The 16,851-nt window shown below is 32.7% G+C and overlaps 1 protein-coding gene across 1 annotated transcript; it reads right to left on the bottom strand.

The window, feature by feature from the left end:
- Nucleotides 1-6,146: 6,146 nt before the first annotated feature.
- On the bottom strand, nt 6,147-9,083 carry LOC132179046 (pectinesterase-like). Its single transcript, XM_059591667.1, has 2 exons — nt 8,135-9,083; nt 6,147-7,006 (listed from the first exon to the last, which is right to left on the bottom strand). Exons 1-2 carry the CDS (start codon nt 9,081-9,083, stop codon nt 6,309-6,311), a joined length of 1,647 nt encoding a protein of 548 aa, XP_059447650.1. The 3' UTR covers nt 6,147-6,308.
- Nucleotides 9,084-16,851: the final 7,768 nt, after the last annotated feature.

A 16,851-nucleotide genomic window follows, 5' to 3' on the forward strand; every position in this document is an offset into this window, starting at 1 on the left:
AAATTACTATAGTAAACCTGATGCAAAAGAATCAGTAAGTTGTCAGATATTGAATTAATAGTATTCCTTAATGGTATTAGAATATTTTGACGGAAAAAATAAGCACAAAAATAGCAAGAATCGACATAAATTTGAATTAAGATTTTTTTCTTCTTTTTTTAGTCTATTTGTATCTCCAAGTTTCAGGGTTATTTTTGTTTTTTGTTTTTTGTTTTGTTTTTGTTTTTTTTTTTTTTTTTTTTCAAGTATTTGCTTAAAGATGACCCAAAACTTAATGTATACTTAGGCATATCATCTATGTTATTTTTCAATTTATTTTTCGAGTATCAATAAAATTTTAATCTTTAAGAGTCATTGTCTGCTTTCTTTAAGGTGACTAAGTCGTATTCCCTTTCTTAATAGTTATTTTTTCTATTCATAAGTTCTATTTACAATCTTTAATTCTTAATTTTTGTCAATGTCATAAATTGTCAGAACAATTATAGTTTTGTTCGCGTGAGAAACTTGCCCATTCATTTCCTATTTCATCCTCATTTGATACCACACCGTCAACTACAAAATCAAAAAAATCAAGCTAGTATAGATATATTCCTACTATAGAAACATCCACGATAAAATTATTAGAAAACGATCAGATCTATTTTAACAGCAAATATTGTAATCATCTACGGTCTTTCTACGAAGGTTGTTTCAAGACCAAATTAAATAATTCACATGGGAAATGACAGACAATCAATATGAGTTAATCGATCAGCAAATGAAAAACTGAAACGTAAGCCGGAAAATCACATGTCGTTGTCTTCTTTTTATTTTCCGAGGAAAAGCGGCAAAGAAGTCTAGTACCATCTCTTCAACAACAGTGTTGGGTGTTCCAGAATCCTTCCTCCGTCGGCTTGTGACCAAGAGAATAAATCACTTCAACTGCTGTGCATGTCTGTTTTTTTAACAAACTTTACTGTATAAATATTTTCTCATTATTCATGAGGGCTACAAGCTAGCCCCTATAATCTATATGCATGCCCTCTTCTATTTCTTCCTTGTCATCTTCTTTATTTCTTTGATCCCCACCTGCCAAGAGAAGGATTGGCCTATATATTTTGCATTTAAGATTTATGAAAAGAGAAAAAGAAAAAGGGCGCCAGGAAGGAAGGAAGCAAGGAAATCACACAGGTACACTCATACCTCGTTGTCGCTTTGTCATCTAAATTTAGTGACAGCCTTAGAAACTTTACACATGCATGTCGATAAGATTAAATGAGTGCTTTTAAAGGGGTATTATAGTTTTTACACATAGCAGTTAATTAGTATAACTAATTATCACGTCAGTAATAACAAAACAACAAATTAAATTTTCTTGTTAATTTTTTTTTATAACAACAAAATATGGAGGTGAATTATTAGTTTTTTTTTTAGTATGGTGTTATATATCTATATATGGAGGATGTTTGTGGCTGTGGAGGACCGACTATGGCCACCATGGTCTAAATCAGCCATGGAGGTTGGACCATACGTGAAGGGAGATGAGGGTTCACTTAGACAATACTTGTAAGTAGGTTCAACACAGGTGTCATGAGCGCACGAGCGGGCGAGGGAGACAAGGGTTCAACACTGTTAAGGGTTTTAGTAATAGGGTTGGAAGGTCCTCTTGTGTCACTTCAAAAGTGAGGTGAATTTTAAAATTATCATTAAATCAAAATTTAATAATGATCAATCACAAGCCCAATGGTAATTTTAAGATTCACATCATTCTTAGAATTATACAAGAGAGACTTGTAGGATTACTCGAGCTAGAATGGTTTCGTTAAGGTTAACTTCTAAGTTTAAGAAGTGGCAATTGACATGGTAATATACTGTCTTTAAATTTATTTTTTGATAGCTGTCTTATAAATTTGAAGAGCATTAATGCTAAGGGCACTACAAAATTTACCATACATTATTTACAAATTAACGTGGCCCTTACATGAATTTTGCCACATCAACAACTTCATAATTCAACTGATGTGGCAGTTGCCACGTACGATGCCACATCAATTTTTCTACAAATTGATATTATCTTTAGCATTTTCCAAATTTGAATTAGAACTAAAGGTTGTAGTAATTAATGTTGTCTTCTCCATTTCACTATTTTACTGTTCAAATGATGGTAGTAATGCAATATGCCAATTTTTATCCAGTAAGAACACTAACCGTCCTATAATACTGTTATGATAGTTCCAATCAATGATTCCATTTTTACCATTAAATTATTGTGCACTAAAACAGTAATTTCTAGCATTACTTTGCTTCTAAAAGAAGTGTAATGCTATACACCAACTTTTATACCACTTTGCTGATATCACACTATCAATCAACATTCGATTTTTTTTTTTTTAATTTTTTTAAGAATTGATTTAAAAGGTTGATTGACAGTGACACATTAGTTGAATGAGATAAAAGTGTGATATATAACATTTCACATAAAAAAAATAAAAAATAAAATGAAGAAGATTGTATGTTCCTATCGGCTATTAAGCGTACTAATAATGAGTGATGTTATATATATACCACATATTTAGCTTACAATTATTTCATAAACTTGACTTGAGAGTCTCAACTAGCCTTTAAATTTTTTTATTTTTTTTAACAAATATTTGATCCAATAATTAGTTGGGACTATCACATCAGCTTTGTAGAATAATTAAATAATAAAAGTGTAATTTGTAGTATTAATTGTTAATAATAGTATTAATAATTTTGATTTTCCTTGATCAAGCAATATCACCGACTCTCCTCTCCCACTTTTTCTTTCTTTCTTTCTTTCTTCAAGTTATTCCAAAAAAAAAAGCAAATAGAAATTGAGAATGGATATTGAAAAGAAAAGTCAAAGATACCATAAACTTCCATTCACGGGTTTGGTGCCGTCATTAGTGGGGTGTCTCGCTGGTTTTGGAAATCACCGGCTGCGCGCTTTTCCACTCAATTAACTGCCATGCCATTCACGGGTTTAATCTCATGTTGCCGTCACCGGCCAAGACCTTAATAATTTTATGGGCTATAATCTCATAAACCAAACTTACCGTGAGCTTCCAACATCATGCACATGAATCACATGATCGATGATCATGTTCTCTCTCTTTGATTCATGCCGACATATTGGTTTTGGCCTTATAAGCTAATGGGTACGTAAGAATCAATGGGAGGGTGACAGAGATATAGTGAAGAAGGATAAAGAGAGAGGGGGCCGGGGCCGCCACACACGTGAAATGAAGCTTTCCAGAAATTAGACCTCTTAACTACTAAACTCATCGTTTTGCTAAATGCTTAAACATCATTATAATTTAAGTGATAGTTTCCATGTCAATGGCTTTGGTGATCCACGAGAATTCAGAGTAACCAACCATCTGCCTTTGTCAAGAAACAGACATGACAACCTTTATCAATTACTCTTTTGTCTTTCAACCCACGTTAATTAGGCAAATTAATGGTTCAAGGGCCCTATCTATATACTAGCTACTATATATATATATATATATATATATATATATATATATATACACACAACATTCATCATCTAATACAATATATTTATTTTATTTATTTGTCATGAAATGTTTTAATTTTCTCACCAATATCATAGTTTTGCCAATTTAAGGTTATTTCAACAATTTAATTAATAAAGCTTAAAATACAAATTGAAATATTGTTGTCAATTTGTTCTCTCTCCTAATTAAATTTCGCCAATTAGTTTACTAATTTCTAGATTGTGTATAATATTGATTAATTTATGAAAGGTGAATTAATTAAGGCCACATGTTATGTTATTCCAAAACAATAATGTTTTTAGTATAAGAAAAATACTACATTTACCAAATTTTCTCCTCAAAATTAGATTTCCAAGTGATATATTACCATCTCATGAGAAAATCAGTCTTTAGATTATCACTTTTTTTTCTTTTTTTTTTTCAAAAAAAATAAAAGATAAAAATTAATAGCTAATTTTTATTGCCATGCTATTCGAGTTGCGTGTATAACAGTCGTATAATAGTCTATAAAAACACATTTGGTACCCAAGAATAGACTTAAAAATTGAATAGTTATATATTCCATCGTTTAATTAGTTTTTTTATTCCTGGTTCCTCAAAATGATAATTAAATAACCATTCCTTTTCAAAATGAGAAAAATAGATATTTTTTTCCCTGAAAATAACACATTGATTAATCCTTTCACAAAAAAACACCAGACAAAGAACAATGGATCGAGAAAAACAAGAACAGAAATACCCAGTACATGCATCTCGTCAACTTCTCGGAGAATCTCTCTTTCTCTCTTTTGTCCCCGTGTTGTCTTTGTCTGCTATTCAAAGATGTTGGGGCCGAAAGAGGTTTATTTAGGCTTGTTTTTATCGGCCAAGAGTGAGAAAAGGTCATTAAAAGTGAAGCCTGGGCTCTGGGCCGAAAAGGGGACAAATAAGATTGAGATTTAGGCCCAATCTAACCCATTAATTGAGGCCCAAATTTTATTTTATTATTATTATTATTATTTTTTTAAGTTGTATATAATTCGGAAGAGTAGCACATTTTTCGCTTTATATATATATATAGAACATTTTTTTTTGGAGGAATAAGATCATATCCTTCACAATTATAAACAGAGATTAAGGGACATACCAAAGGACTCCAAAAAAAAAAAGAAAAAAGTCCCCACTATTCAAATAAAAAAATCACTACAAACCCCTCCTCTTTTTATTTTTATTTTTATTTTTTTTACAAAACATTCTTACTTTTTTTACCACATGAATCAAATCTACTATAATTCCAGTCCACTTCATTTTTCAAGTCCATTAGTAAACACAGCCTGAATGTTTGGGGTCCGGACATGCCCTTTTTTTGGAGCTCTCTGGGAATCTCGTCAGGCTGGACACGTTCATAGGCTGTCCGGACACTCGAGTATGGTATGACTTCTTTTAGTGCAATTTTCACCTTTTCTGATTTCAAATTTGAAACACTTGATACCCCGATAGTCCTACAACATAAACAATAAGTTCTTACACCGAATTACTGAATTAGCCAATCTAAAAACCTAACAAAAAAACAATGATATATGATCACACTGATACCATATATGATCCATATGATTTAATTAATTAGATTAATTAAGTGCAAGGTAATTATTATATTATATTATATTAACGTGGCCACTGCTTGAATCCAAGAAAGGGTTATTAACGTGGCCTTCATGCCCTCGTGCATATTAGAGGGTTCTTCATTTCGCTAAACGTTTTTGCTAAAAAATTTAAAGGGTGCAAATTAATTACATGTGGCCTTCATTTGATTAAACTTTTTAGAGGGTATTTCTTACTTCTTAGTTGTGATGTGACATAAAAATAAAAGTACTTACGAATTCTTTGTGAGAGTTGTACTTTATGTTGTTTTTCGGTGCTTTTGATTTTTTTTATTGAAAAACAAGAAGGTTGTCCTAAAAAGTGTCGTTAAACGAGCAGTAAGATGCTTGGCTAAATTTCACTAAGAGTATCAAGATGTGATGGGACTTTACTTTCAAACGTTTTATTTCATTTGTAAGGTGTTTGAAAGGCTAAAATTTATGAGTTTATAAAAGTAAGCCAAAACCCTTAATTTGCTGACCACTAACAATAATCTATGGAGCATTAGCATGCATATTTCTAATTGAAACAGTCCAAAATACACGTACTAAAGTCTAAACAAGTGGGTTAGCGATGCCTCTTAGAGCATCTCCAAAAGAATAATCAAATTCTTAATAATAGTTAAATTTGACTATTATAGGTGTTTTTTCGTCTCTAGCAAAATAGACAATTTAACATTTTTTCATCTAGTGTGAACAGTAAATAGGTTGATTAGCCTATTCATTAATCATGCTATAAACTTTGTTTATTATTTTTTGTTTTTCACTTTCTTTCTTTTACTCTTTCTCTCCTCTTTCTTTCACACTCTCTTACACACAAAATAATATTTAAAGAAAATAAAGAGTAGAATAGAGAATCCGTTAGAATGTGTATAGAAAAATAAGTAGCTAAAATAAAAATTTGTACTTTTTAGTAGCTATTTTGCTTCTTCTGAGATGCTCTTATATATTATGAACTGTTTTATATAAATACTTGATGTTGAAATGTAGTTACACAACACAGTGATATTGTTTCCATGCTGAAAAGTAAAATCTAAACACAATACACGTATTGTAATTTGTACATACATACACGCAAGTATATATATATGCTTCGTTTTTGAAAAGTACTACAGAACAAAGAACAAGAAAAACCAACATATATAGATTGTGTTTGGGTTTTCGCTTGTCACCCAAGTAGTCCCGAATCAAACGACACCCCAGTGGAGGGCAACCAAAGATGTCCTGCGATGAAGCCAGCAACGGTGAAACCCTGAGCTTCATTGGACGTGAGTGAAGCACGATAACCCGGCCACTTGACCCGACCGGAGGTGGAGGCTCCAGGACCCGAGTTCATGTATTCCCCATAATATAGTGTTTTAAGCCCAAAATTTCCGGACCAAGGTGACCATCCTGACGGGTGTATTATGTCATCTAAAAAGGATTGCATGATTATTGTTCTAGAATATTGCTTCCATGGCCTTCCCAGATATGTAGAAAACTTATCTTTCACAGGAGCGAAATCGGATGCAGCCGATATCTTGCAGTTGTGGATAGAAATGCCTGTATTTTCATCTGGGCTTGTCCGGCCTTGTGCTGTAATGAAATTGTCTCGCCCAGACGAAGGTTTTCTCACATATATGTTACAATTTTGGAAAACCACTGCGGAATTTCCGAATATGAAATCCACCGTCCCATAAATGTCGGTTTCTCGATAAAATTGGCGTTTGGAGTGAGTGTAGAGTGTGTCTTGGTAACCGACGATGGAACATCGGAAGATCACTGACTTGTCGGATCCGACACGAAGAGCAACGGCTTGGTGCTTTGCTGGGCCGGCGCTGTTCACAAACGTAATGTCTCGAGCAATAAATCCGTCTCCCATGGCGGCTGAAAGAGACATGCATGGTGCATCAATCAGCAGCAAATTGATAGATCTTGGCCAGTTGGCCTTTCATTTTGACGAAAACTTGGCAACATTATGAGCTGGATTTTTGTTTTATTTAGTATTTTAAACATGCAGCAATTTCTTTTCTTAATTGGTAATATTAATTTGGACTATGATCATATTATTTTGGGAAAGGAAGAAGCTAGCTAGGACAAGGAGGACAAGTAACCATTCACACAATTTAATTAATTTTGCTACTTGACGTTTGAACCTAGATAGCTAGGATTCACTATATTTCAAATGAAATAGATAATATTTATTTTTTGTTTGATCAAGATTTAATGTTAGTATATATATATAACGGTCTATATGAAATGATTAATATTAATACGTCTTTTACAAAATTTAAATAATTTAGAATTATGTATAATGTTATCTTTACTTTGAAATGAATATTATCTATTTCCATTTTATTTGAAATTGAGAAGATTCTTGTTCGCTAGGGAATAGGATGTGAGCAGTTATAAGTGATGTGTTCTTAGCTAGGATCGATGCATGTGAAGAGCGTTGCTAGGATATTATGGTTTTATTACAAGCCTTTTTACAAATTGACGTTCTAGTCTATTATTGATTAAATGATTAAACAAAAATTTGACTTGTCAATTTATTTAGTTAATTAGTGGCCGACTTATTAACTCAATAATACTCTTAGAGCATGTTCAAGATTGCGTTGAGAAATACAAGTTTTAAATTGATCAAAAAGTGCTTTTTCGAAAAATCTTAATTTTTAAACTTTTTTCAGAAGTGCATTTTGATAATTTTTAGATTAAAAAAGTCAAATAAATACTTTTGGAATATTTTACGAAACATTCCAGTTTTAGGTACTAGAAGTACTTTTTAAGCTTTCTAACACAATCTTAAATAAACTCTTAATCATTTTACCAATTATAAAGTGTCACGTCAATTTATAAATAAATTATAATACTTAAACATTTAATTTCCTACTAGTGAATTATGTAACATGAGCTTATAGAGTAGAAAGGGCAAAAAAAAAAACAAAAAAACAAAAAAAACGAAAGATTAGAAATAAAAGAAAAAGGAAAAAAAAAAAAAAAGTACTGAATTCCTACCAACAGTTGCAGACTGGAAAGTTGTCCAGCCATCTTCATAGTTCCTGTCACCGACAATGACCGTTTTGCCCTTTCCATCCCCAATTAACATAACGTTTTTTTGCTTAGTGGAAAACTTAAGATTTTCATGATAAACCCCAGCTGATATATGAACTACAGTCCTACCCTCGCCTGCCAATGAGACCGCAAAAGCAATTGCCTCACCTATGCTCTTGTGCGTCCCACTCCCATCCTTAGCCACCACTGCACTTGCTTCTATCTCTCCAACAGAAGCTTCTAAAAGTTTCCTCTCCGGCGCCAAAACCCACGCCGGAAAACCATCGGACAACAATCTCCGATGGCCGCCGGCAGCCCCGCCCTTTGGCTTACTAGACATGTAAAGTGTGAGGGTGTTGCTAATGAAGTGGCTCAAATTTTGAGCCGCACCATTCATTACCCCTTTCTCTACCTTAAACTTACGGTTTTCAAGGGTTTCGAGACAGGTTTCTTGGTTGGTAAGAGCAGCACTGAGCCACGTCTGCACGTCATCAGTGCTGTCGTCGGTCATTTTCTTGCGGTTGACGACATTGGTGAGCTGGTCTAGGCTGTCGTCGAGCAGCTCGAGACAGTCGTTCATGCTGTCAAGCAAGTGGGTATGGGTGTGAGCCTTTGCGTAGTAAAGGCTAAGGTTGTAGGCAATGGCTCGAGCCGAGAGGGCCTGGCTCATGCTAAACTTGACCGAGTGGTCAAAGACCTCCCCCGGGTTTTGGGGGAGATGAGCAGTACGCGCCGATGACAGCATGTATTCACAAGCTGCTTTGTAGGGGGCGCGCCCGCACGCTGAAGGTGTTGGCAATGGCGGAGATCCTGCTAAGCCATTTACAAAGAGTAAAATTTCAATGCTTATGAGCAAAGAAAGTGAAATTGTGAATGATTTACTTCCTCCTTCTGCAACAGAGGAGATCGGCATCGTGTGTTTATTTGTGTGTGTCGTATGTGTACGTGAGAGAGAGAGTGATGAGCATGAGACATGAACTTGCTTACTATATATAGGAATGTTTTTGTCGTGGTGCTAGCTCGTGGAATATTATTATTATGGGAAAAATTCACTTCACCTTCGAAGTTTTAGGAGTTTTTTCATTTAAACCTCAAAATTTAAAAATTGACAATATACCTCCCTAATGTTTCAAAAATTTTCAATTTAAATATTTCATTACTAATTTCCGTCAAATTGGACGGAAATTTCTAAAATTACGTAATTACCTTCCGGCTTTTTAAAAAAAATTTCCGTTCAATTTAACGGAAATTAGTAATAGAAGGTTTAAATTGAAAATTTTTGAAACATTGGGGGGTACATTGCTAATTTTTTAATTTGAGGTTCAAATTAAAAAATAATTTCAAACTTCAGGGAGTAAAATGGATTTTTTAATTTGAGGTTCAAATTAAAAAAAATTTCAAACTTAAGGGAGTAAAGTGGATTTTCCCCTATTATTATTATTATTATTTAGATTTTCCTTTTAGGTGCCTTTCTTTTTTTGGATGAATAATAATAAAGCTGAAGCTTGGAACTTTCAAGAATTGCCATCATCTCACTAGCTTTCGATTATCGTTGTGTACAAGCAACTCGGCTTGGTAGGGTCCAGCCTCGTCAATGTAGAGCCCATCTGTTCAAACCGGAAATTTCAAAACATGCTCGCTTCTTGGATTATGGAGCGTGTATTTTCCGCTAGATTCTCTATCAGTATTAATGGAAAACTCAATGATTAATTTCAGGAGAAATTTCAGCTGTCCGGCCCTCTAATTATCAATGTTTTCTTAAATTACCTTTAAAAAGTTATAATCCCAACAAATTTAAGGTTATCTCTATGGAACAGGATCTTCGATTTCCATTTCATTTGAATTGGATAGTATCTAATTAGTTATAGTAAATGAATATTTTTGTTTTTTCACTTTTTGAGACGACAAAAATACCCTTCCACTATAACTAACTGGATTTTTTTTTTCTGCAAAGTAATTGTGAGAGGCTGAAAGTACTTGCTGGATCATTCTTGGCTTTTCTTTTTCTTTCACTTGTTTTTTTATGAATTTTTTATTTTAGAAAGGAGTATTAATTGTGTAATTTTTGCTTCCTCCAACAAGATTTCCTATAAATCTTAATGGATGGAATATTTGAAACGGGTTGATAACTTGATAACTGATTAGAACTCCGCATTACACATTAATATATACTATTTCTAATTAAGTTGGCCGGCTTTTAAATTCCACTCGAGACGTACGAAAGAATGTGAGGATCGGATTTCTGATCTCTGCGTCATTGCGGATGACCTTTTTACTAATTATTTGCAGAGAGACTCGATTCTATATATTAATGTGCATAAGGACTTCCATGAAAGTTCCAGGTGCTTTCTCGCCTTTGTCCATACCCGACTAAAACCATTTTTTTTTTTTTTCAGTTCTAGGAAGAGTATTCACATTGGGCTCAACATAGTAATATTTTTAGCTATTTTAGCTTAGTAGCAAAAAATGACTAAAGATTTGTTGGGCTGTGCTATGTTGTTCTCTTAAATAGGAAAAGTAGATAAATAAATAATATTTTAAATAAAAAAGTAAAAGGGAATAGCTAAAATGTTGAATTAAGTTCTCTTACCATTTCTTTAAAATTGTAGTTTTTCAAATTACGTAATTTAGGCCATTTTAGGCATAGAAACACTTAGAAAATGATCTATATATATATATATATATATATATATATATATATATTAAAAAGGTAATATGTTATTGAGGTAACTGAAAGGAATTTTCTTTCCAAAAGGCTCATCATCACTTTTGTATATATATATAGACCCTTCTTCTTCTTAAAATCAAAAAACGATGTTTGGCTCAAAGCTTTTTTACAACATAGAAAGCAAAAACTTGAAAAAAAATATACTCAATTCTCAACTGCATGTAACATATACCACATTTTTTTAATATGTGGCATTTTTCAAGTGTTCCGGCGCCTATAAACGGTGAAAGTTGCATAATTTGATAATTAATTATTTCTTTAAAATTGTAGAGAAGGCGTTAGCAACGAACAAGTAACGGTTTTTTTTTTTTAGTTGAAAAAGCGTTGTGATGTAACAACGTAAACGTAAAAGAAATTTGAAATATTTTATGAGTGTTTTGTGTTTGTGTTTGTATTTGGAGTTATTTGTTTGAAAAACAGAAGGCAAAAAGCAAACCCAAACTAACTACATACGTTATCAAATGAAGAGAGGGATTTTGTTTTGGCTTGGGTTCTTATGGATAATGTTTTGCTTAATTTCTAGGTTGCTTTTAGCTCCGGCTTGTCTTCAGGCGACTTTGAGGGCCTCTCTTTTGTGTCATTTTCAAGTGTTTATTGGTTTGTTGCTGCTGTCCCCTTGCGGTCTTGTAAGGGTCAACTGAACCACTCATGACTCTTGTATTTTCTTTTCTTCTTTATTTAATTACAATTAATTACCACATGAAATTGGCATAATTTAATTCCCATTTAGTCTCTATTATCAATTAATTAAAGAAGAACTCTATCTATTGGTTTTAAATTTTTAATCACCAATTTTCAGAAAGACCCTCTATCTTTAATATTAATTCTATAAAGAATTACATATTTTAATAAGAAAAGTGATTTAGATATATAAAACATATGTGATATCACTATCTTTAATTGACTCTATCCCACTTATCCACCTACATCCCCATTTTTTTTTTCTCTCTTTGTCGATTTCTCTCCTCTTTTTCATATATATATAGGCTCTTATATGCAAAGAGATCACAACTTCTATAATAAAATTTATAGTTCCTATTGCAATATAGAGTGCACCAGCAACAATTTAGGTGGGTAATTTATAAGTGAGCAACGGCAGTAAGCAAAGAGCAATCATAACGTAATTATTAATATGAGTAAAGAAAAGGAAAAAACAAAAACAAAAAAGAAATTTCATTGATAGAGATTACTCTCCATACATATGATGGACAACAGTCTTTCATTGATAGATCGGATTGATTTGAGAAGCTAACCGATATATAAATATATGGCCCGGCCTGTAAGTATAATTAATTGGAAAACATCCATGGGTCTACCGTGCTTTTGTGGCTGAAAGAGTCCAAAAGCAGTGATAAAAAAATAAAATATTAAAATGATATATGAATAATATAAGATATATAATTTTCTACTTTTGAGTTCTAGCTGTTCCACAATTACAAATAGACAAATGAATAATAATATGAAATATACGTATATGTTATTCAATTCTTATTCTTTTGGATTTAGTATACCAACCAAATAATCAAAGTAATAGATCCAATTTTTGGTTCGAAAATTGGTACGTACTCTTTGCACCGTACGTTTAGCATGTGGTACGTTCCGTGGAGAAAGATAGCTCCAGCTTCTTATCGATCGGCACCGGCCGCTTGCAAACACTTTTTATTATTGAGGAAGCTTCTACTTGAAGCAAATCTGATCTCAGCCAGCAAGTGCATGTGTGGCTAATAATGATGGTCTCCTACTGCATTCAAATTATTTATATTATCGTAACACCCAAGTTAATTTCCTTTAGGTTAATTAATGCAGGCAGATGATATGCTCTTAATTAATAACCACCGTTTGGACGATGGACACACTCGACTGGTTTCTTTATATGATTGTTAGGCTAATTTGTTGCTGTTGTTTAATTGTATTTGCAAGGAAAACAACTTTAGGTTGTTTACCCAGAATTAATCCAAAGGGAAATGCTAGGGTTCTTTTGGTGTTCTTATAGTTATTTTCTAAAAATCGGATAAGAGAAATAAAGACTAGGAGAATACCATAAGAATACCTAGCATTCCCCAAATCCAAAAATCCTAGCATTGTTCTCGATCCCCCATGATATAATTTTTTGGGTTTAGATGAGGGTCAACTACACTAGGTGATCTTGTTCCCGTTCGGGCAGGGACAAAACTAGAACTTTTAATTTGGGGGTCGAAATTTTTAAAAAATATATTTGAGAGGAAAAAAATCAATTTTCGAAGCTTTATTTAATTTATAAAAAATACATATATATTTTTTTTGGGATAAGTTGGTTCAGCCCTTGCATCCGGCCGGGAAACTAGGCAGCTCCTTAGAGACCATTCATAGTGTAAAAATATAAATTAATTGTTTATTATAATCTTAAGTTTTTGCTATAAATGATGATCAATTTAACATGCAATTTTAGAGTAGAGGTCCTGAGTTCGAACTTAGTTTTCATCATTCACCTCTCATTTCAATTAATTAATATATCATGTGTTAGCTAGGTCTCACGTTAAAGCCTTAATTTACTACTTTTTTTTTTTTTTTTTTTTTCTTTTTTTGGGTTTTCTCCACCCGCTCCCCTTAAAAGCGATTTAATTTCTTCTAACATTTTTATATAAGAGATGTTAGAAACCACATTTTTATCTTACAATTATCTCATAATATTTGCATGATAGTTTCAACCAACCTTTGAATCGGTCATGCATTATTGGAACCGCCACGTTAGCATTATCAGATAATTACGAAATAAAAATATAGTTAATATCATTACTTTTATTTTATTATATATATATATATATACCCTGAGCTATTTTATTTGTTTGTTGCTATTTCAATAAATTATGAGTTATCCAAAAGACAAGTCCCAATCAACACACTAGCTGTACGTCACCCCAATGCAAGAGTTAGTGGGATAAAATGATGGTGCATGGTCACGTCCTTCATCAAAAGCTCCTCTCCATTCATCATCAAATGGGTATTCGTAACCATGCGTTTTCACATGCTACACGTTGTTGGTCGTGTTTGACAGCACATATGTGTTGGTCATGTTTGACAGCATATATGGCCTAGTCTTATTTGTTTTTAGTTTAAACAAATATATTTTGATGTAACATAAATTAAGGTTACATGTATTGTCTTCCGGTAAGGTTCATGTTTGATGGTATATATGGCCAAGTGTTTTTCGTTTTTAATTTGAAAAAAGTGTCTTCATCATATGGCACACATAAAGATTTTTTGTTGCTGGGAGGGTCTACATTCGAGACAATTTCTTTCTATTTTATAAAAATAGAAATAGATAAGAAGTTGACTTAATACTTTTATATATATATATATATTAAAAAAAAAAAAAGTAGCCATGTAGAAGGATGGTTGCACGGCCACTCTATTTTTTTTTTTTTCTTAATTTTTAATTTCTTTAAATAATAAGTTAGCTTCCCTCTATCAAAAGTTAAAACACTTCTTTTTTTTTTTTTTGACAAAAATAATCTTACAAGGCGTGAAAATTTTTATAGAAAATGTTGTGTTTTGAATTGTTTGTTAATGTTTTTAAGAAGAGTTGGAAATTCAAACAGAAAATAGACAACAATTTGGAGAGCACACAGTTTAGGAAACTTTCGAAAAAAAAAATCTTTTTAGAAAACATTTCAAACATTTTTATTGGAATAATTTGACAAAACAAGTGCTTGAATTTTGCAAGTATAGAAGGTAAATTGTTAATTTTTTTTAAAATGGTCATACGGCCAACCTCAGTACTGAAGGAGCAGGGTGGGCACACGGTCAACTCTGTCCTCATGACTGAAGGTGACTTCATGGCCATCATAGTAGGCCAAGGGTGGTTGCCCGACCACCTCTAGTCTGCTTGGAGGTAATTGTGCAGCTAACAGATTAGGATAGCTCTCTCCTCCACTAAAGGTGGCAACACAGCCACTGTTTTATTTTATTTTTGAATTTTTTAGTTTTTTTATGAAGTTAGCTCTGCATCTGTTTGTGTTTTCTCAAAATAAGCAGGTGTACCCTCTGAAAAAGATTTTCCCAAATGTAGATTTTACCAAAAAAATACTTCTCCCCACCATAAAATATTTATAATCTTTATATATATATCACATCAAAACACTTTTTAACAAAAACAAAACAAATAATGTTTAGCCAAAAACACTAACAAACATATCCTAAGTACATAATGTAAGAGCTTTTTTTTTTTTTTTTTCAAATTTTATTCCATGACTCAAGCCATATATAAGGACTTCTGCATTTCTCAATGCATCCTTTCAATCCCATGAAGGAATAGTTGACCCAAATATAAGTACGTATACTCACCCTAAAAAATTAGGTAATTTAGTCTCTCTTACCTTAGAGTAAAGACCCAATTTAATAGTTGTTTTAAAAAAAGGTAAATTAGATTTTTCTTCCTCAAACTTCCACCCAAATTTTACTTAAATCTCTAAATTATTTAACTCATTGCAACTCATACACATAAACTACCAAAATGTTTTCAAACTACCCCCTTTGTCTAATCTAGCCATTATTTGGATGAAAAACAATATTACATATACAAATCAAATGTGTCATTTTTGTTTTCACTACTTACCAATCTACCCTCACTTCTGATGTAACAACATCGTTTGGTATGAGTATGAGTAACAGATAAATAAGGGAAAAATATATTTTACCCCCTAAAGTATCCATGCATTTGTGTTTTGGTGTCCAATGTTTAAAAATCAACGAAAGACCCCCACAATGTATCTGACATTGGCAAAAAATATTATTTGTCCATCAAATCTGTCTATTCGGACGGAAACCAAGTCACCTTTTTCAACCAAAACTTTCAAAAATGCCATTGGCGGGTAAAGTACAAACATAAATGACTTCCGGGGGGAGGGGGAGGGGTAAAGTATAAACATAAACATAAACATAAAAAATTAAAAAAATTAAAAAATTAGTTTTCAACCAACTCTTATTTGCATGCAGACTATCACCATTTGATCGTTTAAAGCAACAACCGATCATTCTGCTTAGGGTCGTACCAATCATCATTCAAAACCAATGTTCGGTCATTAGGGCTAAGAAGCACTGTTTGATCGTTCACTGAAGACGATTGATCGTTATGTGCAAGAAATTCTCCCAAGTGTCCAAAAATCTCATTTTTCTCACCTTTAATTTTGAGACTTAGGACTAACCCAAACATACTTAGGCTTAAAATTAATGTGTCCTTAACCTCAGTCTTTAACTGGGGTGTTACAATTTACTTTTAGTTTACATTGGTGTAAGTTGTAATACTTTAGATTTGATTTAGGATTGAGTCGATACAAAATAGGATTCAAGAAACTAGAGTTGGATCGATCTAACTTAAGTTCGGTTGCATTAGGTTCAATTAAAGTCATGCAACAATTTAATTCAACTTCCAAAATACCTCAATCCTAATCTCGTTCGCATCGCACAAGAGGATCTTATAGTGCCTCAATTAAATTGTCATTGGAACCATATTCGATTACCGCTATGTGAATTTGTGAAACCCTAAAGTTGAATTGATCCAACTTAAACTTAGATTGATCCAACCGGCCGTTGGCAGAATTAATTGTTAACTGACTTAGCTTTAAACTTCTTTTTTCTTTCTGCTATACAAGCCTAAGGACATACAATTTTCACATAGAGAGAGGAGGCATTATTTCATTGTTCTTGGAGAGTTCTCTAAACACCACTAAGCCTAAACAAATTAATTTGATTCCTCTATGTGTTTATCATAAACAAACTACATAAAAACCTTCAATCACCAGAGTTTTGAGTTGCAACAGGCAATGTTTGTTCATAATTAAAGGTGATTCCTACAGAAGAAGCCTAAAAGTTTTGAAGTCACCACAATAGGAGTAGATGGGTCATTTACTAGGTAATGCATACCTTTGAGGTTGGCTAGCTCCCAAAGTGAATTACTTTTTAAAAGTTCTTTAAA

Source organism: Corylus avellana, chromosome ca4, assembly GCF_901000735.1.
Source record: "Corylus avellana chromosome ca4, CavTom2PMs-1.0".
Taxonomy (NCBI): Eukaryota; Viridiplantae; Streptophyta; class Magnoliopsida; order Fagales; family Betulaceae; genus Corylus; species Corylus avellana.

Bases quoted from the DNA above. Each gene is read 5' to 3' on its own strand.
- LOC132179046 (XM_059591667.1), bottom strand. From the start codon at position 9,083: ATGCCGATCTCCTCTGTTGCAGAAGGAGGAAGTAAATCATTCACAATT. The intron at 7,007-8,134 runs GTAGGAATTCAG...TGTCTCTTTCAG, and splicing joins TTTCCAGTCTGCAACTGTTG to CCGCCATGGGAGACGGATTT.